Source organism: Grampus griseus (genome assembly GCF_964374135.1).
Source record: "Grampus griseus genome assembly, chromosome: 15".
Lineage (NCBI taxonomy): Eukaryota > Metazoa > Chordata > Mammalia > Artiodactyla > Delphinidae > Grampus > Grampus griseus.
In genome coordinates, this window is record NC_139009.1 from 20,987,915 (window position 1) to 21,014,926 (window position 27,012).

Here is a 27,012-nt window from a genome sequence, read left to right on the forward strand (position 1 = left end):
GGGCATGGGGTTGAGTAATGGCTCTGGTTTGGAGGCTAACCATCCCACTGCCACAATATGTCAGCCTTCTACTATTATTTGGTTTCCTTGTCTGGAGGCTTTGGGTGAGGTTTTCTGGGAAACACAGTAGGAAACAGGTGGCAGCCAAGACGCACTCAGAGGTATGTGATGCAACACTCTCTTGAAACTCACTGCTCCCTGTCCCTGCCCCTGTCCCTGGAGACATAGAAACTCCTAATCTTGGGCAGTGGGAGGAATTGATGGTGGGAAGAGGGGAGTTGAGGTAGTGCCTATGGATGTCATCCTGCAAGTCACTCTCAGTCCTTTTCCCTTCAATACATTTCAACAAACTTTGAGCACCTATTATATATGGCAGCATACTAGACATTGAAGAATAAAACACCACCTCCACCTTTTCGAGGTATAGTGGGGGAGAAAGTCAGACATATATACATATATATATATATATACACACACATATATATATATATATATAAAACCCAAGACATATACATATATATCCCAAGGAAAGAGAAAGGGATGAGTTAATAGAGGTGTAAATATTGCTGAAGAGATGGGAGGTAAAGAGTATTCTAGGATCTATAAAATGCCTTTGCAGGGAGCTTAGGTTTGAGCTGTGCTTCAGAGGAAGTGTAGGATTTTGAAGGTGGATAGGATGGGTGGAGGAGAGTAGTGGAAGATTTTCTAGAGAGAAGGAATTGACCGGGGGAAAGCATGGGAAGCAGAAGAGCGTTGGATGTGTTCAAGGAGAGGTGAAGACACCTATCAGGAATGGAGTGTACAAGTGTAGGGAACCGGTTGGGGAAAAGTGAGAGAAAATGTCACAAAGTGGTTAGAGGTCCCATTGTAGAGGGCTTCAAACACCAGACTGAATACTTTGTATAAATATTATTCTGTCTGCAATTGAAAGGCATCAAAGATTTTAAAGCCAGGTGAAAATGTGCTTAGATCTGTGCTTTAGAGCACAGAATTTAAACTTTAAAAAGTTTAAACTCTCAACTTTTTTTTTCTCAAACACACCACTTGGGAGTCTAATTAAAAAACAGATTCTGATTCAGTAGCAGATTCTGAATCAGTAGAATTCTGATTCTAATTCAGGAAGGGATTGAGATTTTGCAATTCTAATGAGCTCCCAGGTGATCCTATTGCTATTGAACTGAGCACCATACCTTATTTCGACTTTTTTTTTTTTTTTTTTTGACTGCGTCATGTGGGTTGCGGGATCTTGGTTCCCCAGCCAGGGATTGAACCTGGGGCCATGACAGTGAAAGCACCAAGTCCTAACCATTGTACCGCCAGGGAAGTCCCAAGCACCATGCTTTGAATGTGAGGCTTTAAATAACTCCAGTGAGTGCATGTGGTGGTTCTCTGGTGTAGCTAATCTAATAGGAGTCTACTTTAAAGAATTAATAGGAGGGCTTCCCTGGTGGTGCAGTGGTTGAGAGTCTGCCTGCCGATGCAGGGGACACGGGTTCGTGCCCCGGTTCGGGAAAATCGCACATGCCGCGGAGCGGCTGGGCCCGTGAGCCATGGCCGCTGAGCCTGCGCGTCTGGAGCCTGTGCTCCGCAACGGGAGAGGCCACAACAGTGAGAAGCCCACGTAAAAAGACTTAGTGGGAAGGAGGGGGAAGGAAGTGAAAGAATCAGAGCAGTAAGTTGGAAAAGAGGACATTGATTCATTCCCCCGGTGTTTATCACCCACTGCCACCACCATGTACAAGGCACTCCTCTGGGCACTATGGATGCAGCAGTAAATGGAAGGGACAAAAATCTCTGCCCTCGGGACTGTGAGAGAGGAGGAGGGTCCTGAGGTGAAAGTTCGGCTATAGGAAGTGAGGCAGAAAGAGAGTAAAGGGATTGAGTCTTTTTTTTTCCTGATTGGGCCTCAAATATAAAGAGTTAATTATAAACATTATCATCATTTTCCTATGAGGACTATATTCATCTTTGTATCCCCTATGCCTGGTATACTGCCTGGGATATAGTAAGTGTTCCACAGGTGTTTGTGAAATGAAAGGATGACTTCTCAGTTTTAACCCTGAATGATTGAAGAGATGGCATTTTAAGCAACATAAGAAACACCTGACAGAAGTTGTGAGTGTAGCAGGGGGCGGAAAATGTATGTGGACAAATTCGCCAAGCAGCTCTATGTCCTTTAATAGCGTTCTATAGTCTTCTACATGATGGTCTTCTCTCTTTTTGGTTAATACCTTGATACTTTATCATTTTTATTGCTATTGTGGAAAATATCTTTCATATTTAAAATTATATTTTTCTAGTTTTTTTGCTTCAGTAGAGAAATGCTATTGACATTTATAAGATTTTCTGGTATTCAGAAACCTTGGTGAATTCTTTCATTACCTCTGATGGATAATGTCTTTGATTATCATTTCAATTGCTTTCATGCTTATTGGTCTACTCAAATGATCTATTTCTTTTTGCCCAATTTTTATATTTTATATTTTTTCTAAGAATTTAACCATTGCATTAGGCATTTCACATTTATTAATATAGTTATTCAAACTATTTTTCTTCTCTTTCCTACTTCAATTTTCAAGATTTATATTTACTTTTGCCTTTTGCCCTAGGGGCATTATCAGCCCAGGACCACATTTATTTTCATTTTGAGGGTTCCTGACTACACAAGGAATATAAATTAGAATTTCAAACCAGTGTGAGGATAGACTCTTGGTTAAAAATTTCAGAGGCGGCTTTTTTTCCCACCCAGAGTTCAAGTTTCCTTGTCTGGTGAGCAGATTTTTTTCTAGCCACTTTTTACCAAGTGTGTAGCAATTTGACAAGCCTGGCTTTTTTTCCTGGGGTCTCATTTAAATAGCCACTTCACATGGGCCTTATCTGTGTCCCCACCTTACTGTTAACCTAAGTCCCTCAGTGGCTGACACTGCAAATGACCTAAGGCATTGAAGTCTCAACTAGTTTCCACTCTTGTTTTTCAGTTTTCTTCTGATTTTTGACCTGGAGATTTCCCTTACTTTCTTGTAAGGAGCTACATTCTGCATTTAAAAGATGTTTGTTGTATTTTATTCAGCATTCCCGAGTGTTTTCTAGTGGGAGATTATTTAGGTCTATGATATGTAGAGATCATTTTGAGATAAATACATAGAAAGATCATTTGTAAATACATCAACCTGTATTTCAACATCAGTTTTCCTTTTGCTTATGTTTTTAATCAACAGTCCATTATGGACATAAATTAAATAATATATGACTAAGTATAAAATCAATTTAAAACTGTCCAAAGTTCAAAACTACCACTGCAGCTAGGGTTATTCTACTACTGGCCTACTGCATTATGAGCATGTTCATGATTCCCTATTAATTGTTGTGTAGGCTCTTTTAATATACCTTCAGAGACTGATGTCCTAATATAAAGGGAAGAAATAAAAAAAGTTTTATTTGAAATTGTAACAAGTGTCATTTATGCCTTTAAAATGACCTGGAACACCCTTGCAGAAACCCCAGGAGTTTATTAACTACTGGATGGGAAATTCTGACCTGCAGGATAAAATAAAAATCCCACATAATCTAGCATAATCTGGCTTCCACCTATGTTTTTAGCTTCATCTCTCACTACTTAGCAAAAGTGCACCTAACAATCACGATGCTCTAATCTTCTCAGTGATGTTCCCACTTGCCTGGAATGCCCTTTCTTCACCTAAAAACCTTCTGTTGATTCTTCATACTCCAGTACAAATGGCAACTTCTTGAGGAATTCTTCCCTTCTCTCCCAGGCAGTTAATCACTGTTCTCTTTATTCCTTCACACTTACATTTCTTTTTTTTTTTTTAATAGATTTATTTTATTTATTTATTTATTTATGGCTGCGTTGGGTCTTCGTTGCTGCACACAGGCTTTCTCTAGTTGTGGCTAGCAGGGGCTACTCTTTGTTGTGGTGTGTGGGCTTCTCATTGCGGTGGCTTCCCTTGTTGTGGAGCAGGGGCTATAGGCATGCAGGCTTCAGTAGTTGTGGCGCATGGGCTTCAGTAGTTGTGGCTCATGGGCTCAGTAGTTGTGGAGCATGGGCTTAGTTGCTCCGCAGCATGTGGGATCTTCCTTGACCATGGATCGAACCCGTGTCCCCTGCATTGGCAGGAGGATTCTTAACCACTGCGCCACCAGGGAAGCCCCACACTTATATTTCTGTTACAGCATTTACCACATGGTATTGTAATTTATCTGTTTAGACATCTATTTTCCCTACTAGTGTAAGTTCCTAGAACACAGGGATCATATTTATCTCTACAGTTCCAGCACCCTACACAATACTGAGAACTAAGTAAGTACTCAATAAATGATTCATGAATAAATAAATGACATAACTGTTGCTGTGGTTATAGATACCAACAGTATCAATATTTATGTCTATGAGATGAAGTGCGCTGTCAATAAAGTCTCTAACCTAGAGTATTACCTGATTTTATTTTTTCTTTTTGTTCCTTTCTAGACTTCAAAGCAGCATAAATTGAAAAAGATCCAGAAATTCACAGGTCAGAAAGATCCTATTCTTCAGTTCAAAGCTAACGACAAATCAACTATGGGGTCTGTTTTAAGACAATAACCTTTAATAGCAGGTGGAAGGAAAAAGGTTGAAACGACTATGTAAATGAAAGAAATAGCCCTACTCTTTCTAGCATCTCCACTTCCAAAGAAATGTAAATGGCTCCATAATTCTTTCCATGCTTCCTATCCTCATGCTTTCCTAATCTCTTTTTGTGCAAAGCTCAAAGTATCAGGAAAGAAACATGGTGAGACTGAAGAACAAAGAAGGGGTAACTACCAAGAGTTCGATGCGGGAAGTTTTGGTACCTTTTTTCTCTAGCATAGACACTGGATAATACATATCTTTTCCTCCAAAGATATGTATTCCTCTGTTTACCCCACTCCATCTCCCTATCATGATTATTCCTGCTCTTTCCAATGGCTTACATCTACTACATGCTGAAGACAGCATCCTACAGCTTAAAAAAACAAACAAAATGAGAGCTAGGTTAAATCTGAGCTCCACCACTAATAAGCTTTATGATCTTAGGCATGGCTTTGTCTTTGTTTCCTTATTTGCAAAATGAAGGGGTTGAACTAAGGTGATGTCAATAGTCATAATGCTAATAGATTCTTTACCTCTACTCCCAGATCCACAGTGGGAAGAAAATCTCAGGATGGGTTGCGTTGAAGCTAACCTAACATGGTGAGTAAAGTCGATCTTCACTGTGTCTATTCTTTCTCTCTTCAGCCTACCCTACTGATAAATTCTATAAAAGTTAGGAGTAAGATACCTGGGGCTCTGTTTTACTTCCCTCGCTATGATAGCTGTCTCCTTTCTAAGTCTCTCCTCTTATTGTTTTCCTTACCAGTACTTTAATATCACTTCAATTACACTGACATACTCTGTTGCATCCAGCTTTTCAGATCTCCCTACGGGCTGGTCCCAGGAATGTGTATGCTGGTCAACGGACAGGAGTCTTCAACAGGTCGTCCAACACCTGGAAAGTGCAAGGTCAAGTAGTTTCTTGGTTGGGGTTGAAGGTGGTAGAGCTTTTAAGAGGGAGGAAGGAAGAGAGTGAAGGAGGGAGGGAGGGAGAAGGAGAGGGAGAAGAAAGATGGTTAGTTAGTTAATTAGTTTTGGTAGTGGGGGAAGTTCTGGGTTCGAACAAAGTTTAAGAACAACTGGTCTGTGAATCATTTCTGATTGGAATGGGGACAAATGCCTCCCTTTGTCCTGCTGGAGGAATTCTTTCCATAAATAATTGATGTTGGGGAAAGCAACCTTTTTTGTTTGTTTGTTTTCCCTCAGTCCACATTATTTTGCATTTGAAATGGCCATTATCTTTCCCTTTTCCTACTTTTCCTTTTCCTCTTCCAAAACAAATAGAAACTTTTCTCTTTATTTCTTAGATCAAGTCTTATGGAATTGGGTTTGCCTGAACCACAGGATACGATTTCTTCTTCCACCTCCTCTGCTTCTGTGGCTCAGGGGCCTGTTCTACCCTGTTGTGACTGTAAGAAGGCAAAACATTCTTCTGACAGTAGCATCTCCTCTGGATCATCCTACAGCTCCAGCCTGTCTCACCTTCCTGTCTTTTCTGAAGGAACAACTTGGCGACTCCGGAGCCACAGTTTACCTATTTTACCCCCAAATCAACCTCCTGTGTTCAGGAACCAAGGCACACCCCTGCCTTCCTTTGGGCTCTCAGAGCTTTTCCGGAAATCAAAGCCTTTTCAGAATTTGGCAGCTCTTTCATCCTTAAGTCCTCAAAGCACTTTTATCAACTCTCTTTTTGAATCCCCAAATCTCTACAAACAAGAAGAGAAAACAAAGGATGAGAGAAGGAGCAAGAGTCATTTGACAACAGATCATAGGCCAAGTGCTATTTTCAAAGAGAGACCACTATTGTCAGGGTCAGCTCCAATCCAGCTCTCTCCTTTGGCTAGGCGGGAGTTAGAGGGACATATGGCTTGGAAGGTTTCTACTTTGCGGGAACAAACAGTGCCTCTGCCTGTGAGGGAATCATGGGCAATGCTGAATTATTTAACTGAGGTACAAGGAGGAGTTCCTGAACCACAGAAACCCCAAATCCACTTATCTATGCCCATTCATCAAAGCACTGAGCAGGATATCAATAATGAATCCCCAGACCTTCCAGCATTTCAGCTCCACGTGAACGTTGGAGCGGAATCTGGATTAAGCAGAACAGAAACAAAAATTTCACAGACTCTTATCCCAGGTAAGCAGTCACAACCTGGGGATGGCCCCCAAATCCTTGGATCCAGGCCCTTAATGACATCAATGGGCACTCCACCTCCCAAAAGTTTAGGAGTTGACATAGCTCAAGAGGAAACAACTTTACTGCAGAAGGACCCAAAACGTGTGTTAGAGCTTAGTGTAGAGCAGAGGGTCATAGATCTTCCAGAAAAAAGGATACAGCAGCATGAGACCCAAGTGACTAATGTGGAGCTGACCCCACAGCTACCATATCAAGTCAGAGATAGCATAAAGGTTACTCCACTGGCATTACTTCAAGTCATGGATTCAATGGGGTTAATTCCAGAATCACATTCAGAAGTGATAGAATCTGTAGGTTTGTTACCACGGCCACCAAATGAAGTCATGAAACCAATGGAAGCCACGGAAAGAGTGAGTGTAAGCCCAAACGCATCATATCAAGTCATTAAATCAGTGGAGGTAACACCAAGATCTCAGCAGCAAGTTATGGAATCAAGGAAGATGACCTCAAGACAGCAGAATCAAGTCATAGTCAATGTGAAGGTAACTCCTATAGCATTGCTTCAAGTCATGGATTCTATGGGGATGATTAAAAAATCACATCCACCTATCATACAGTCAAAGGGAATGACCCCAAGGATGCAATATCAAGTCAAGGAGTCAGTGAAAAGGACCACATTGTTGGACCATGAAGTCATACAACCAGGAAAGATGAGTCCAAGGCTACAACATGCAGTCATGGAAACTGTGGAAATGACCCCAGGGCCACAGCATAAAGTTATGGAATCGGTGGACGTAACATCAAGGCCACAAAGTCAAGTCATAGAACCACTGAAGATTACTCCAAGGCCAATATGTCAAAATACAAAATCACCTGAAATGATCACCAGGCCATTGCATCCAGTGATGGATTACCTTGAAGTAACTCCAGTGACACTATTACAAGCTATGGATTTCATGGGGATAATTCCACCAACCCAGTCACATGTTATAGAATCTGGGGGTTTGACTCCAGACACACAGTCTCAAATTGCAAATTTGACCCCAAGGGCAACTCAATCAGATGGTTTGACTTCTTCTAGCTCTCCTACTACTATTGGTCCATGTGGAGTGGTAGAATCTGTGGGCTTACCTCCAAAGCTACCACTTAAAATCATGGAATTGGTAGGATTGATTCCAATGCCATCACAACGATCCATACATTCTCTAAAGGTAACTCCAACAGCACTGGGGTCACCCATGGGAATGATCATAGCACCACAGTCACAAGTTGTAGAAACTCAGGATTTGACCCCAAGGCTAATATCTCAAGCCAAGGAATCTCTGGAGTCAACTCCTGAGTCATGCATTCAAGTGCTAGACTCTGAGGGGATGACTCCACAACCACATCATCAAAGCACAGAATCTATATCATTAACCCCAGGACCACCTCATCAAGTCATGGAGTCTTCAAGGTTGACTCCAAGGCATCAAATTCTGGAGTATTCAGAGATGAGTCCAAGGCAAAGCCATCACATCACAGAAACTATGGATTTGACATCTGACACCTGGCTACAAATGGAGAAATCTGTAGAGGTGACACAGTCACACCATCAAATGATGGAATCTTTAGGGACAATCCCAAGGTCACTGGGTCAAGGTACAGAATCTATGGGAATGAGCCAAAAGCCACTGCCTCAAGTCACAGAATCTACAGAAATGCTACAAGAAATGCTACAAGATTCATCACTGCTTCAAGATGTGAAGTATATGGGGATGAAGCCAATGCCACAATTTAATGTTATGGATTCTATGAAGTTATCCCCAGGATTGCAAAATTTGAAATCTGGGAAACTGATCTTGGGACCAGAGTTGCAAAATGCAAAATCTATAGACATAACCACAGGTTCAATTCCACAAATGGTAAAATATGGACAGCTGATCCCAACTGTGAGCTCTATAGAATTGGCCCCAGAACTACAACTGCAGAGTATAAAACCTGATGAGTTGGCCTCCACACCACAGCTGCAAAGTGAGAAATCTGTGCAGTCAGCCCCAGGGTCTCAGCTTCATGGTGTGAAATCTATCCAATTGACCCTGGGACCACAACAACAAAATGAAAAATCTGCTGAGTTAGTCCCAGCACCACAGTTGCAAAGTAGGGAATCTATAGACTTGGTCCCCAGTTCACAGTTGCAAGGTATGGAATATGTTCATTTGGCCCTACCATCAGAGTTTCCAGGTATAAATACTGTAGAATTGACTCTAAGACCAGTACAAGAAGATATGAAATCTGTGGAGTTTGCCCCAAAGCCATGGTTACAAGATATAAGATCTGAGGAGACAGCTCTAGTATCATTGCTTGAAGATGTGAAAACTCCTCAAATGGTAGAAAGTAGGAGGTTGATTCCTGAGACACAGGTAGAAGATATGAAATATGAGGAACTGATCCCAGGGGCACACATTCAAGCAGTAAAATCTGTAGAATTGAACCTCAAACCGAATCATCAAGTCACAGAACCTAAAGGATTGACCCCATGGCATCAAGCTTCAGAATCTTTAAGGATGATCTCAGAGCCAGGATATCCAGAAACAGAAGCAAAGTTTACCTCTGACACTTGTCACCATGCAAAAGAATCTAGGGGGTTGATACAATCATCTTTAGGAAATACTCCAGGGCCACTGAGCCAAGCTTTAGAATTTATGCAGATGAACTCAATGTCATTCCAAGGTACTCTTGAGCCAATGTTCCAAAGTGTAAAAGCCATGGGAGATACTCCAGTGTCACAGCACACAATACAAGAATCTTTAGAGTTGGTACCAGGATCAGAGATGCAAGGTATGAAATCAAAGATGTTGACCCCAGAGTCCCAAGGTATGAAGTTTGTTCATCTGAATCTAGGACCATATTCAGAAGTTATGAACTATGAGGAGTTGATCTTGGAACCACAATTTCAAAATGTGAAATCTGTTCCATTGACCTCAGAACCACAGTCCAAAAGTATAAAACCTGAGGAGTTGACTCTAGGGCCATTAATGCATGATAATAATTTTGTGGATTTACACGTGCCACTGGAAGAATCTAGTAGGTTAATTCCTGAGACACAGTTACAGCATGTTGAATCAAGGAAAGTGACCATGGAACCACATTTACAAGGATTGAAATCTGTGGGTCTAACTTCCAGACCAAGGCATCAAGACACAGAGCCTGCAGAGTTAGCTGCTGAGATCTTCCCACAAGAAGAAGAATCTGTGAAACTGATCCCACAACTAGTCTTGAAAACTGCTGGGGTGGTGCCTAGGCCACATTTTCAAAAATTTTCAGAGATGACTCTAGGTCAAGGCTATCAAGATACAGAAACTGTGAGGCTGACTTCTGAGGCTTTGCCCCAAGTAGCATTAACACAAAAACCAATAGGTCAAGTTAGAGAATCTACAGGAATGACTCCCCTAAGGCCACATCTTCAAGTTACAGAGTCATCAGGGATACCCCTAAGGTCAGAATATGAAAACACAGAAACTGTGGGGTTGGCAACATTTCCAGTTGAAAACATCCAGGAGGTAATACTAGTACTACCATATTCAGAAAAAGGATCTCTGGAGTTGACTTTAGGACCAGGGATGCAATGTGAGATATCAGAGCCACTACTGCAAAATTTGAAATATGTGAAGTTAACCTCTGAGTCATCCCTATTAGTGGTAGGATCTAAACAGTTTATTACAGGACCAAAACCACATGTTATGGAGTTGACCCCAGAGCCACAGCTCCAGGCAGTAAAGTCTAGGCAGTTGGAGCCAGAGCCAAAATTACAAGATGTGAAATATGTTAATTTAATTCAACAGTCAACTACTACCAGAGTGGTAGAATCAGAGAAGCCAATACAAGAGCCAGTGCTACAAAGCATGATATCAGAGGAATTGACTAAGGAGGCACAGCTCCAAGGGCCACAGCTGCATAGTGTAAGATTTTCAGAGTTATCTCCAGAGCTGCCACTTCAAGGAGAAAGACCTATAGATTTAATCTCAGGGTCTCCACATCATGGTGTGAAATCTGATGATTTGACCCCAGGTTCCCCAGTGCAAGAAATAAAATTGTCAGATTTTATCCCAGGACCAAAACATCAAAGTGTTGTATCTGTACAGTTGACTGCAGAATCACAACCTCAAAGTATGAAATTTATGGAACCAAACTCAGGACCATGCTTGCAATGTATCAGATTTTCTGATTTGACCCCAGAACCAAAGCATCAAGGTTTCAAACATGTGCAGTTTATACCAGGAACACAGCTTCAAGACATAAAGTCTGTAGGATTTGTAACAGAGTCATCTTTGCAGTCAAGTCAAGGGCTCCCAGCTGAAAATATGAAATCTGTTCTGTCTACTGAAGGATCACAGTTTCACAGCTTGAAATCTGTCAAACTGACCTCAAAACTACAATTTCAAGATGTGAAATCTGAGGAACTGAACCTAGGGCCAAGGCAGCAAGATGTCAAATTTTCTGAATTGACTTCAGGGCCAAAGCTTCAAGGTGTCAAATCTGGGGAGCAAACCCCAGGACCACTGTTTCATAGTGTGACTTCTGTGGAGACGACTCTAGAGTTAGGGCTTCAAGATTCTAAATCAGCAAAGATGTCTCCAGGGCTTCAAGGTGTGAAACAGGTGGAGCCACGGCTACAAGATGTCAAATTTTGTGAACTGACATCAGGAACTCAAACTCAAGGTGTGAAATCTTCAGAGTTAAACTCAGGGCAACAACAACAATATGTGAAGTTTTTTGAGTTCACTCCAGAGCCAAAGATGCAAGGAGTAAAATCTATGAAGTTGACCCCAGGACCTGAGCAGCAAGGCATTAAGCCTGAGATGTTAGTACCAGAGCCACTGTTTCAAGGTGTAAAATGTGTGGCAGTAGACCAGATGTCAAGCTTTGAAGGTGACACTTCATATAAATTAGTCTCAGAGCCACAGATACCAGATGCAAAATCTATGGAGTTGACTCCTAGACCGCAGTTGCCAAGTGAAATCTATTCTGAGTTGACCAGAAGACCATGGTTACAAGTTGTGAAATCTTCTGAATTGATCCAAAGACCACAGTTGCAAGATGTAAAACCTGTAGAGTGGACCCCAATCTCAAAGCTTCAAGGTTTACAGTCTGAGGCGCTAACGCCAGAGCCACAGCTGGAAGATACGAAATCTGTGGAGTTAACACCAGGGCCACATTTGGGAAGTATGAAATCTATGCAGTTAACATCAAAGCCACAACTGGGAAATGTCAAATCTACAGTGCTGACCCTTGGGCCACAGGTGCGAGATGTGAAACCGGTAAAGATGACCCCAGGCTCAAAACTTCATGATTTGAAAACTGAGTTGTTAATCTCAGAGTCAGAGTTGAAAGATCTGAACTGTGTGGCCTTAACTCCAGGACAATGTCCAAGAGGTATGAAATCCACGTTGCTAACCCCAAGTCCACAGCTGGAAGTTAAGAAATCTGTGGAGATAACATCAGGGCCACAGATAGAAGATGTCAAATTTTGTGAACTGACATCAGGAACTCAAACTCAAGGTGTGAAATCTTCAGAGTTAAACTCAGGGCAACAACAACAATATGTGAATTTTTTTGAGTTCACTCCAGAGCCAAAAATGCAAGGAGTAAAATCTATGAAGTTGACCCCAAATCTTGAGTCACAATCTCAAGGCGTCAAATCTGTAAAGTTGAAATCTTCAATACAGTTAAGAGATGTGAAGTCATCTGAATTGCCTCTGGGGCCAAAAATTCAAGGTGCAACATATATGAATTTCAACCTTGGGCCACAGTTGCAGAGTGTGGAAACTCCTGAGTTATCCCCAGGACCACAGCTGCAAGAAGGAAAATTTTTGGCATCAACCTCAGAGCCACAGCTTCAAGGTAGGAAAACTGTGGAGTTACACCAAAAGCCACAGCTTGAAAGTATGAGAGCTGTTCAGTGGATGCCTGCACTAGTGTTTCAAGGTGTGAAATCTCTGCTAAATCTTGGGTTGCAATCTCAATGTGTCAAACCAGCAGAGTTGAAACCTTTGATACAATTAAGAGATAAGAAGCCATCGGTATTGACTCCAAGGCCAAAGCTCCAAGGTATACAATCTCTGGCATCACTCCAAGAACCTCAGCCTCAAGGTCTCAATTTGAAACCTTGTCTACAGTTTAGAAGTAAGAAATCATGTGACCTGACTTCCAAGTCAGAGCTCTGTGATGTAAAACCCATGATGTTCAAATCTAGGCCTCACTTGCATGATGGAAAATCTCCTAAGTTGATCCCAGGACCATGGTTTCAAGAAGTGAAACCATTACCGTCATCCCCAGGAACACAGCTTCAAGGTGTGAAGTCTGTATTGCTTACACAAGAGCCACAGTTTCCTGAGGTGAAATCTGGGGTATTAAACCAAGAGTCACAATTACAAAGTGATGAAACTATAGAGTTGAACTCCCTACTACACTTGAAAAGTATGAAGTCATCTGAGTTGACTCTTCAGACAGAGCTTCAAGGTATGAAATCTGAGGATTTCAACAGTGGGCCACAGTGGCAAGGCCCAAAATCTTCTAAGTCACCACTTGAGACAAAGTCCCAAGATAAGAAATTTACTGAGTTAATCTCTGACTCACAGCTGCAAGGTACAACATTTTCTAAATTGACTGTGGGGAAAAAGATTCAAGGTGTCAAATCTACAGATTTTAACCCTGGGTCATTGTTACAAGGTGTGAAATATTCTGGATGGACCTCAAAGATAAAGCTTCAAGATGTAAAACATAAAGAATTCAGCCCCAGTCCTCAGTTGCAAGTTCTGAAATCTTCTGAGCTGATTCTGGGATCAAAGCTTCAGAATGTGAAATTCGTGTTCAACTGTGAGCCACAATTGCAAAGAGTGAAATCTTCTAAATTAATCTCAGACTCAAAGTTTCAAGATGTTGAATCTGTGAAGTCCAAATCTGGGCCACCATTGCAAGGTGTGAAATCTTCTGAGTTGATACTGGGGACAAAGCTTCAAAAAGTGAAATCAGTGGAATTCAAGTCGGGTCCACAGTTGGAAGATATGAAATCTTCCAAATTAATCACAGGTATAAAGCTTCAAGATGTAAAATCTATGAATTTCAGGTCTGGACCAAACTTGCAGGGTATGAAATTATCTGGAGTTATCCCAAGGGAAAAGCTTCAAGGTGTGAAGTCTGTAGAACTGAAACCTAGTCCAAAGTTACAAGGTGAGAAATCTTCTGATTTGACTCTGGGGAGGAAGTTTCCAGGTGTGAAATCTATAGAGTTGGACTTAGGCCCACACTTACAAGATATGAAATGTTCTGAGCTGATCATGGGTATAAAGCTTCCAGATGTAAAATCTAAGCAGTTAAGTTCTAGACCACACTTTCAAGGTATGAAATCTTCTGAAGTGATCCCAGGGACAAAGCTTCAGAAAGCGAAATCAGTGTTCAACTCTGGACCACAGACACAAAGCAAAAAATTTTCTGAGTTGATTCAAGGGACAAAGCTTCAAGATGTAAAATCCTTAGAGTTTAACTGTGGACTGAAGTTACAAGGTGGGAAATCTGATTTAACACAGAGGAGGAAGCTTCAAGGTGTGAAATCAGTGGAGTTCAACCCTGGACCACAGAGACAGGGTGAGAAATCTGATTTGATGCTACAGTGGAGGCTTCAAGATTTGAAATCTGTTGTTCCATGGCTGCAGGGTGTGACATCTTCAGAGTTAACACCAGAGACAAAGCTTCAAAGTGGAGAATCTGTGGAGTTCATCACCAGGCCAGTGTGGCAAGATATGAAACCTTTTGAATTGACTCTTGGTACAAAGGTACAAGATGTGAAATCTTTGGGATTTAACTCAGCTCCACAGTTACAAGACAGGAAATTGTCTATGTTGACACCAGAGGCACACCTTCAAGGTGTGAAATCTATGGAATTCAACCCTGAGGCAAAATTGCAAGGTGCAAAATCTTCTGAACAAAAAAAAAAAAAAAAAAAATCTTCTGAACATATAAAGCTTCAACTAATGAACTCTACTGAGGTCAACCCTGGTCTAGAATTCAAGGTTGCAAAACCCTCTGAGTTGGCCTTGGAATCAAAGATTCATAGTGGAATATTGTCTGAGATCAGTGGTAGAAAGCAGTGGCAAGATGAGAAATCTTATAAGTTGAATCCATGGCCAGAACTTCAAAGTGTAAAAGTCATGGTGTTCAATCCTGGGACACATTCGCAACATATAAAATCTTCAGAATTATGTAAAGGGACAAAGCTTCAAGATGTGAAATCTTTGGAATTCAATCCTGACCAACAGTTGCAAGATGTGAACTCTTCTGATTTTTGTCTGGGAACAAGGCTTCACGGTATTCAATATTTTGAGTTCAATCCTCAACCACAGTTGCAAGAGGTAAAACCTGAGTTGAGCACAGAAATGAAGCTTCCAGATGAGCAGTTTCTGGAATTCAAGCATAAGCCTAAATTACAAGGTGGGAAATGCTCTGAACAGAATCCAGGGCCACAGCTTCAGTGTGTAAATTATATGCCAGTCAACACTGGGTCACAGGTGCAAGGTATAAAGTCCTCTGGGTTGAATCCTAGTCCACAGCTTCAAGGTAGAAAATCTAAGGTGCTCTGCATTGGGCCTAATTTGCAAGGTGTGAATTCTTCTGCATTTATTTCAGAACCAAAACTTCAATGTGTAATTTCTACTGGATGCAACCCCGGGCCACATTTGCAAGGCACAAACACTTCTGAATTAACTTCCATTTCAAAACTTCAAGGTATGAATTCTTCTAAGTTAAATTCTGAGATCCCAGGAATGGATGTCTTATCTAATGAAAGGATTAAGAGGAAACAGGTGGAGGAGTCAGGGAGCTCACTCCGGAGCCTTTCCCACCATCCACCACAAAACTGGAGATCACTATCTAGGATCTTCCAGGCAGGATCAGGGGCTCGAAGAGGCCTTACCTGGCCTGTCCTGGGCAGGCGACAGAATGTCTGGGAAAGTCGCTCCTGGAGGCAGCGACTACCTCGAAAATACCTCTCCAGTATGCTAACGCTGGGCAATGTCTTGGGGACCAGCATGGAAAGGAAGCTTTATTCTCAAACATCTTTAACAGAAAGAGCCACTGCAGATACCTGTCAATCTATTCAGAATTTATTTGGGGTTCCAGTTGAATTGATGGCATTTTCCCAGAGTCTGCTTGAGAAGGGTCAAGGTACTATTTCTCAGCCTTCAGTTGTCAAAAACTACATTCAGAGACATACTTCATGCCATGGTCATGAGAAAAGAATGGCCTTAAGGATGTGGACACGTGTCTCCATGTCCTCCATAATACAGCACTACTCTGGCACTAGAGTGAGAATAAAGAAAACAAACTCAAAGCCCTGTGATATATCCCAGGAAGTCACTCAGCACATGCCTGTTTCATGTACAGGGAGTCAGCTTTCTGCCCCAGCAAAGTCAGAGTCTTCCTTCAACGTATTTTTTGCTAGGAGAGATTCTGTTCCAGTGGAAGAGAGTAAGAACTCACAGAGTGATTCACAGACAAGGATTTTTGAGTCCCAACACTCCCTCAAGCCAAGTTATCTTCCCCAGGCCAAGTCTGACTTCTCCGAACAGTTCCAGCTTCTACAAGATCTGCAGCTAAAAATAGCAGCAAAACTGTTAAGGAGTCAAATACCCCCCAACGTACGTCCACCTTTAGCTTCAGGTCTGGTTCTAAAATACCCTATCTGCCTACAGTGTGGCCGATGTTCAGGATTTAATTGCTGTCATAAATTACAGGCCACTTTTGGAACTTATCTTCTTATCTATCCACAGCTTCACCTTGTAAGCACTCCTGAAGGCCGTGGAGAGATCAGGTTGCGTCTTGGCTTTAGGTTGCAAACTAGGAAAAGACCCCAAGTCCCAGAGTTTCATAGAAGAGGTAGACGCATCACACCAAGGAGCCTTAGATCAACATCACTAAGGAAAGCTAAAGGCTATACTCAAGCTTCCAAGAGTCCTACTTCTACAATAGATTTCCTGTCTGGGTCTTCCCAGTGTCCTGCTCCTATACAAGTCCACATCAGGCGAAGGCAAGGCGGCAGCCCTGGCCTAGTAGAAAAGACAGAAATTAGAGAGGCTGGACACTATGGATTCACTGAAGTTCACTGTTTATCAGAGAGTGACTCTGGAAGCAATCAGGATGAAAAGTGGGCTAAAGTGAGAACAAAAAGGACCCATGATTCAAAACATCCAATGAAAAGAATCCCCAGGGACGTCAGAACACAAAACACAAAGTTCTACACAAATAGTACAGCCATAATACAGAGGTTCTCTAAGGAATTACCAAGCCAGTTAAGAAGGAAGAGGAGTGGAGTGTCTCAGACAACTACCGCCTCTTCAAAAAGACAACCTAAGAAATCTTCCCCACCACAATTCATTCAACTCCTTTTTCGGGGCCTAAAGCAGGCATTCCAAACAGCACACATGGCTTTGGTTTGTGTTTAGTTTCTTAGGACAGGGCCGAAAGTAAGCTCATCACACGAGATGAATTGTGCCAAAGCACAGCAGTAGAGGGCTGCCGCTCGCTCAGGCAAAAGAGCGCCGTCTGTCCTGCTGTGGTAACTTTCATTAAAGTATTATCTAGATTTACACCTTAAGACTTGTTTTCTTAACATTTCAGAAGTGCCAAAGCAGCAACCTATGTTTTTATTAATTATACAAGCAATAATTGGCTTTCGTGAGCACCTGCCGTGCTTCGTCCTTGAGCGCAGGAACAGCACAAAGTTCCCACCATTATTTTGATTATACTGAAGTCGCACAAGGACATTTCCTTGCGTTCCCACCACTCTGATTATACTGAGGACATCTCATGGATCAGGGCCCAAAGCACTCAATGCTTCTTTTGCAGGCCCCCGGTTTGCCGGGGGGGGGCGCGCAAAGCATTTAGAACTGTTCACAACTCTGGCTTATTTGCATGCCCCCGGTTTGCCGGGGTGGGGGTGGGGGGCCTCAAAGCAATCAGGACTGTTTGCAGTTCTGGCTTATTCGCCAGCCCCCAGTTTGCTGGGGGGGGGGGGCTCATGGGTCACATCTCCTTTCCATGTCCTCCGTTATCCCACTACATTTCCCCCTTTTTGTTTTACAATTTTTGTAGCATCAAGGAGAACACGGCAGCATTACTCTCAGTACTAAACTACATGAATTATTTTGCAGCTTGTGCAGCATCAAGGAAAACACAGCAGCTTGTTGCGATGTTGCATGGCGGGTAGCTTTAACTCGTCGAACTACAGCTAAACATATGATTATTATTATAATGAGCATTAACAATCCTGCAGTAGAACCAAAGCATGTAATTTAGACATGGGATTTAGATTATTAAGTCCTTGAATAATTCCAGTCCATACTTCTTGCGAATTAAGTCGTTGTAATTTCTTCTGGAAAGTTTGTTGAATTTTCCCTTGTAAATTTACAATTTCTTCTATCAAATTTTTGTGATGTAATAAATGCTTTTTTATTGTTGTCCCAGGGAATGCAGACTGATTATATGGAACTGAAGTGACACAAAAGGCACTTTGATTCCAGTCACAACGTAGCTTCATTTGTCTTTGTAAATTTACAAGTTGGTTCCCCAACATAACCACAGGTTGTTGTAAGTTCGCTATTTCCGAATATATTTCCGAATCAATTTGTCGTTGATAGGACCAAAGCATTCCAGAATTTTTATGCCAGTTATACAGTCAATGGTCTGAATAGATTGTTGTAAAGCAACTCCAGCAACTGCAGCAGTAGCTGTTATGGCTATAATACCCATGACAGCTGCAATCAACATTCCTACAAATCTTTTACTTCTTTTTAACACATCAACTAAATATTGCAAAACAGCCATAGGAAGAGATTCTTGCCATTCCCTTCCAAGATTGACAGGAAGCCAAAGACCTGTCCGAGCTTGTAAGATATACAAACTTTCAGTAGATATGTTAAAAGATATACTAGAGTTAATACAGGTATACAGAGAGCAATTTTTAAACATTATAATACCTTGAGTCTCATTCCATACAGCTGGTCCCTTTAACAATATATAAGGTAATTTCACACAACTACGAGTATACCGAGTAACATCTTTATGAAAAATCAAACTATGATTTTCAGATTTATTAACCATATGTCCTACCCAGGCATTAATCTTTCTCAGAGCTGCCATAAGCTTCCACAAGTCCTTTTGGATAGGATAGCCATTTAAGTGAGGACCAGGAGGAGAAAACCCTCCAGCATGCCATACTATGGTATCATTAATAGTATCGCTATAAATAGTGTTATCTTCTTTATGCCAGTATAAATCCTTCAAACCCTTTTTTCCTCGGGCGGAGCCAAAAGGGCTCCAATCAATGACGCTTCCCCAAGAAGTATTAACAAGAACCCGAGCCATTTCTCCTCGGCATCGAGTCCAATGGACCCAATCCGATAATCGATCCACAAGAGGCACCTGGCATGGAGGCAAATAAGGTGCAGAAACATTTTCATTAAGTGTGGAATTAAAACTTTTAAAACTATAAGCACTCAAAAGATATAACCCATGATATCTGCTTTCATTTTTGATAACACTTAACGATGCCTGATAATTCATTTTAAGGCAATGATCTCCCTTTCCCATACAAATAGGAGGTCCATTAACACCCACAGTGTTATTTTCTATTATCCTTCCTTCTTCTTCTGGCTTCAAAGGGCCTCTATCATCAAAAGGACCAGGCAACCATCCAGACTCATTTACATATACAAGAATTGGGGCATCCCACCAGGTAACCCCCATATTAAGAGGAGGGTTAGGAATATAAGTCCAATAAGTATGGTTAGTACAATTTATCTCATTGGCTGATATGCTTATTACCTGTGCAGACAACATTGCCAACATAGCTACAAAAAGATTGGTGCTAGTGAGGGGTTTACCCTGTGAAATGACAAGATTTTCAGCAGTGCCTGCAAACTTTTTCACTTGCCCCCAGGTCAATGGAGACGCCCTCTTTGTTTGATCCAATGGCATACGGAATGCTCTCTTGCTCAAATCCATCTCCGCACATCCCTTCGTCATTCCCATCACATCAAGGCTACGCTTAGTTGCCAGCCCGAAGCTTTATCTTCTTAGCCGGCACCCAATAGGATTCAGCTCCTGCAGAAACAAAAGCATATCCTCGGCCCCAACGAAGAACCTCACCAGGTTCCCAAGTGTTAGTATTTTCATTTAATATAAAAACAGGCTGTCTAAGTTCTTGTGTACTCGTTTTTGTCCAATGTCTGTCAGCTGCACTAAGATCATCTTCTCCATGATTCAAAAAATTAAGAGTAAATAAAGCAATATGTATTCTTTTCCTAGGACTTTGTACCTCATCTCCCCCTTTTTGTTTTATAAACATGTCCTTCAAAGTGCGGTTTTGTCGTTCAATAACCGCTTGTCCCGTACTGTTTCCTGGGATACCTGTAACATGCTGTATATTATGTGTGGCAAAAAAAGTCTGACATTTTTGAGAATGATATGCAGAAGCATTATCAGTTTTTATGCTGTCGGGAATTCCCATAACAGCAAAAGCTTCTAATAAATGAGTTATTACAGCATCAGCTTTTTCAGAAGATAATGGAGTTGCCCATGAGAAATGAGAGTAGGTATCTACAGAATGATGAATATATTTTAACTTCCCAAAACCAGGATATTGAGTTACATCCATTTGCCAGATAGTATTAGCAGATAAGCCTTTAGGGTTAACTCCAATATTCAAACAAGGTTGATTAATAGCATCACATTGCGGGCATGTACGGAGAATAGTTTTTGCTTGTTTCCATGTAAGATTAAATTTATTTTTCAATCCTCTGGCATTAGTATGATATCTATGATGTTCTGCTGTAGCTAATTGTACAGTACCCACTAAAGTATCAATAAAATCATTTCCATCTACCAATGGACTGGGTAAATGAGTATGAGCACGAATATGAGTAATATAAAGTGGTGCAGTACGTAGTCTAATTGTATGTTGTATTTGCAAAAATAAAGAATGCAGTTCTGATCCATTATCTGGGATAAAAGCAGTTTCAATATTTTTAACTGTAAATTCCACATACTGAGAGTCTGTAATTATATTAAGAGCAATTGGATAATCTTGTAACAATAGTATTACAGCAAATAGTTCTGCTTTTTGAACTGAAACATATGGAGATTGTAACACCTTTTGATCATGACTGTTAGTATATCCTGCTCTTCCCGTTTTACTGGCATCAGTAAAAAAAGTTGGTCCTATAACAGGATCTGATTGAACTATTTTTTTCAAAATCCAATTAGTCTTTTTCAAAAACTGTAAACGTTTATCAGAAGAATAATGATTATGTATTTTACCTATATAATGAGCACAGGCAATTTGCCAGTTATCCTCTAGTTGAAAAAGAGTTTGTATTTCTTTGTTTGAAAAAGGGACTATAAGTTCATGTGGGTCCTGACCACATAGTTGCCTTAATCGTAACCTACCTTTAATAATAATATCAGCTATTTTTTGTACATAAGATTGCAATTTCTTTTGAGCTTTATGAGCTAAAAATATCCATTCTATAAGATTATCTTGTTGTTGTAGTAAACCAGTAGGAGAATGAGGAGTATGAAATACAATAAGTCGTAAATGATCGAGAGATTCAATTCGATCCAATTGTGCATCATGTATATGTTTTTCTATCCATTTAAGTTCTTGTTCAGCCTGGGGAGAAAGTTCACGGTAACTATTCAATGCTGGATCGCCCTCCAAGGTGTGAAATAAATTTTGTAACTTATAAGTAGGAATTCCTAAACTAGGACGTAACCAATTAATATCTCCTAATAATTTTTGAAAATCATTTAATGTTACAAGAGAATCTCGTCTAATTTGTACTTTCTGAGGAATAATCTGAGTATTGGTTACAGTTTGTCCAAGATATTGCCAGGGAGCACATTTTTGAATTTTTTCAGGAGCTATCTGTAAACCCCATTCTTTAAATTTTAACTCTGCTTGTTGTAACATCTGCTGTAATGTTTGCTGATGAGGATGAGCAAATAAAATGTCATCCATATAATGAAGAATACGTGCCTCAGGATACATGTGACGTAATTCCTCCAGAGGCTGATTAACAAAAAATTGGCACATAGTTGGACTATTTAACATCCCCTGAGGGAGAACTTTCCATTGAAATCTCTGAGCTGGATGTTCTTGATTTAAGGCTGGTACAGTAAATGCAAATCTTTCACAATCTTGAGATTGTAATGGTATAGTAAAAAAACAGTCTTTTAAATCTATAATTATAAGTTCCCAATTGCGAGGGAGCATTGCAGCAGATGGAATTCCAGGTTGCAATGCCCCCATAGGTTGAATAATCTCATTAATTTTTTGTAAATCTGTCAACATTCTCCATTTACCTGATTTTTTCTTAATTACAAAAACAGGTGAATTCCAAGGGCTAGTGGATACTTCAATATGCCCTGCTATTAATTGTTCTTGTATTAATTGGTGTAATGCTTGTAATTTTTCTTGAGTTAAGGGCCACTGCTCTGTCCATATAGGGGCATCTTTCAACCATTTTAATGGTAATGCAAATATTCGAGCAGTGGCCCCAACACTAAATTTGGATATCCAAGCCCAGTATAATCTTGCCCCGTTTTAGTTACATATTGGGTTCAGTAGCATTTAATTGCGAATAATCACATTCCTTATTTGACATCATTTGCATTGCTTCAGGGGAAATTGTTGGTATGGAGATAGAGGTTCCCCATTGTTGTAGTATATCTCTTCCCCATAAATTAATTCCAATATTGGCCGCATATGGTTGCAACACAGCTTTTTGTCCTTCCGGGCCTTTACACCCCAATAATTCCTTACTGCGCCAAATCATATGCAATGTTCCTATTCCTGTAAAAGTAACTCCCACCTTTTCCAAAGGCCAATATGAAGGCCATTCAGACTGTTTTATTATAGACACAACAGCTCCCGTATCAACAAGGCCCGTAAATTTCACATTATTGTTAAAAGTAATCGTTAATTGAGGACGTTGGTCATTGAGAAAGGATTGCCAAAAAACATTTTTTCCCGTGCTGCCGAACCCCTCGCCCCTCCCCGTACGCTTTACGGGGGCGGCTGCTTGTTTTACATATGGTAACAATAACAATTGAGCAATTCTTTGTCCCTTATTAAATTCTATAGATTTTGAAACAGAAATCATAATAGAAATTTCTCCAATATAATCCTCATCAATAACTCCAGTATGAATTGTTACACCCTGCAGAGTCAAACTACTTCGTCCTAATAATAGTCCCATAGTTCCTGCAGGTATAGGGCCATAAACTCCTGTAGCTAATTTGTGTACTCCTCCTGCTGGCGTAAGGATACAATCTCGAGGAGCAATTAAGTCAACGGCAGCACTGCCGCTGGTAGCATGCATGAGATCAGTAACTAAGAGCCGAGGTTGAGACTGTCCTGTAATGTCTGATAAAAGCTGGCATTGCTTACTGGATACTGTTGAGAGTTTACTGTCACTTTTCCCGTATTGCTGTTGCGGCCCCGGGTTGGGCCTAGCTTCCCGTTTCCCGAGACATCATCTCGTGGAGGCAAAAGATTTCCTAACTTATCCCTTTTTGAACGGCATTTATTAGCCCAGTGTCGTCCTTTACCACACCGACGACACATACCAGGTAGCTGCTCATTCTTAATCTGTTTTGATATCTGGCCTTGCCCTTTTCGACAATCTCGCATCACATGTCCATACTTTCCACAATTGTAACATTTAATACAATTATCTTTCAACCCTTCATTCATGGCAGCTGCAAGTAAATTGGCCTGATAAGTAGGAGATCCAATATCATGGCAAGCTTTTATATACTCCTCATGTGGAGCGTTTACAGCCCGTAACGGCCGCAATGCCTTCTGGCGTTCAGAATTTGCATTCTCAAAAGCCAAAGATTGTAATAATAAATCTTGCACGTCTATTTGTGCTACAGCTCTTTGAATGGCTGCACGCAGTCTAGACAAGAAACCAGTGTAAGGCTCACCAGGCCCTTGCGTTAACTTAGTAAAAGATTGTGCTGTTTTTCCAGGGGGTTCCACTCGTAACCATGCTCGTAAACAACACATACGTATTTGAATGATTCGTAAATCATCAAATTGAGCTTGAGCTTGTAGATTACTAAATGCACCTGCTCCTGTTAATTCATCTAAAAGTGGCCCTGGCGGATTGCGGGCCGCATTAGTCCTTGCCATGGTTTCAGCTTCCTCTCTCCAAGTTTTAAACTGCATATATTGTCCAGGTTCAAGAACAGTTTTGGCAACCGCTTCCCAATCATGAGGAATTAACATGTTTTCAGTAGCATACCCAGACAAAAGTCCTTGAACATAATTAGAATGCATCCCATACGCATTAATGGCTTCTTTTAACATTTTTAAAATTTTTATATCATGATGGTTATAATCAACATTTACATATCCATTCGGAAATTGATCATTAGCAGGCATAACTTGTCTAACAATAGGGAAAGCAAAAAAGGATTCAGAATATTGCTTTTCTTGTTTATTCACCTCTTCTTCCAACAATATTCTATTAGATTCAGGTTTTAGAGGAAAGAGAAACTGACGAGAGTCTCCAACAGGATAAGCTGCTAATTCTAAAGGAGGAGCCGAAGGAATAGTAGGACATGGCTCCTGATATGAAGGAGTAGTAGTATTTATTTTCTTCCAGTTTAGTCATCAAATTTTTAAACTTTGAAAGTATATCAGAAATCTCATTCTGTTGAGAAAGTGGCATTTCATTTTGTTTGCTAACCTGCTCCCGATCTTTATTACCATCAGAAAAAGCCCCTTCATCACTGGAATCCGAAAAATCCTCTCGTATCTCAGACACAAGGGGAGGAGGGGGCGGAGGAAGGTCCTCTATAGGAGACTCACGAAACAAAGTACGAAAAGCAGCAGAATGATCGGGAGCAGAATTCGGACGCTGAGGACGCGCCCCATTGTCACTTTCCATTTCAGATTGTAATAGTTCCAGGGCAAGGGAAATTAATTTACAAAGAGACCAAACACGGACAGATACAGGGTCTCCATGCTGATGAGCTCTTCTTAAGGCTCGCATAACCTGTTTCCAAACTTTTAACTGGTTATGACCAGTAGGTTGAAACCAGTAACAATGTTTACGTACCAGCGCAAACAATTCATCAAAAGATTCCTGTTTCACTTTTACTCCTCAACTCCATAATAACTGTTTCAGGAGTTTACTATATTGAAATTCTACTGAATGGGAATTCCCCATTACAGTTACTCTACTGTTGCCGAAGGTTTCTCTTACTCTGAGCAGACCAATTTCCCCTTCGGTCCCGCGATCACGCGATTACTTACCTTCAGGTCCCTGTTCGGGCGCCAAATGTTGTAGTTTCTTAGGACAGGGCCGAAAGTAAGCTCATCACACGAGATGAATTGTGCCAAAGCACAGCAGTAGAGGGCTGCCGCTCGCTCAGGCAAAACAGCGCAGTCTGTCTTGCTGTGGTAACTTTTATTAAAGCATTATCTAGATTTACACTTTAAGACTTGTTTTCTTAACATTTCAGAAGTGCCAAAGCAGCAACCTATGTTTTTATTAATTATACAAGCAATAATTGGCTTTCGTGAGCACCTGCCGTGCTTCGTCCTTGAGCGCAGGAACAGCACAAAGTTCCCACCATTATTTTGATTTTACTGAAGTCGCACAAGGACATTTCCTTGCGTTCCCACCACTCTGATTATACTGAGGACATCTCATGGATCAGGGCCCAAAGCACTCAATGCTTCTTTTGCAGGCCCCCGGTTTGCCGGGGGGGGGGGGCGCTCGAAGCATTCAGAACTGTTCAAACTCTGGCTTATTCGCATGCCCCCGGTTTGCCGGGGGGGGGGGGCCTCAAAGCAATCAGGACTGTTTGCAGTTCTGGCTTATTCGCCAGCCCCCAGTTTGCTGGGTGGGGGGGGGCTCATGGGTCACGTCTCCTTTCCATGTCCTCAGTTATCCCACTACAGGTTTGGCAGAAGCCTGAGGACAGGACAAGGCCAGACCATTTCTGGTCAAGCAAAAACTACCTTCCAAAACAAAAAGCCAGAGACTATTGCTTATCAAGAGATACCAAAAGACAGACGATGCCAACTCTCAAGCTAAGGCCAACAGACCCAACCATTAAGGAGGAGAGCACATTGTGGGGAGAAACAGACCAATTCAGATCAGCGCAACAACCAACAGGAAATAGCTCTTTCCAACCCAGACCTATACAACTGCCAAGCCCATAGTTTCCCAAAGAAGTACCACTCTCAAAAACACCTCAAGCAGCCAGCCTTTGGGTCCTGTTCAAAATGAGAGTAATAGCAGAGCTAAGAAAAACTTTAACAGAAATGAAGTCTCTAGCCAAGAACTCCAAACCAGGAACCAGAGTTCATGCTGGAGGGAGACTCTTACATGGTTCCCCTATGAACAGAACCTCACACAGTCACCTTAAAGAAAAACCCACACACAAGGAACGAAACCACCACAGCTTCTGTAGGGAATAACCCCATGGAATTCTTCTGGAAGTAGCCAATATAGTCCCTCTGAGAGGAGCCACCACAGGGCCTCTGAGAGATGTCGCAGTCCCTCTGAGAGGAGATGCCACAGTCCCTTTGAGAGATGTCACAGACTCTTTGAGAAAATCCGTCGCGGTCCCTCTGAGAGGAGAGGTCACAGTGCTTCTGAGAGAAGACCGTACAGGCCCTCTGAAAGGGGCAGACACAGTCATTCTGAAGAGTGGACACAGTCCCTCTGAGAGGAGCCACCAAAGTCCCCTCAAGGAGAGACTCAAGCACAGCTCACCTAGCGAGAAGCCCAGATATAGTTTAGGTAAAGATTTCAGGAGTAACTCAAACATGTTTCCTAAAGACCACACCAAAAATCCCCAAGGGAGGGCAAGTTTGGAGGCCTGACGCTAGAAGATGGGAAGAGACCCGCCCCAGTTATTCATTGCCTCACTCAAGTCTCCACCAAGCTGCCTTTTCCTGGCTTCTTTCCTGCTCAGCCACTGGCTTCCACTTTCTGCGCCCTCAGCAATAAAAGAGTTTCTACCTGAGGGGAGGGAGGGAGGGAAGGCGGGAATGGCTCTGTCATTTCCCTAAGATAAATAAACGGGTAATAATTGACCTTCCTGTGCACCTAGAAAGACCACTCGTCGTGCCCGGTGGAGCACGGGGTCGTGGAGGGGCAAGAGAGGTAGTGCAGACGGAGGGAACGAGACGGAC

The 27,012-nt window shown here is 41.6% G+C and overlaps 1 protein-coding gene across 1 annotated transcript; it reads left to right on the forward strand.

The window, feature by feature from the left end:
- Window positions 1–17: 17 nt before the first annotated feature.
- On the forward strand, window positions 18–26,543 carry SPATA31H1 (SPATA31 subfamily H member 1; the record flags this gene model as incomplete). Its single annotated transcript, XM_082672735.1, is given in 10 exon segments — window positions 18–161; window positions 4,487–4,581; window positions 5,441–5,536; window positions 5,935–7,766; window positions 8,916–13,472; window positions 13,722–17,233; window positions 25,771–26,029; window positions 26,032–26,156; window positions 26,158–26,287; window positions 26,290–26,543. Coding segments are annotated over 10 exon segments (11,004 nt in total).
- Window positions 26,544–27,012: the final 469 nt, after the last annotated feature.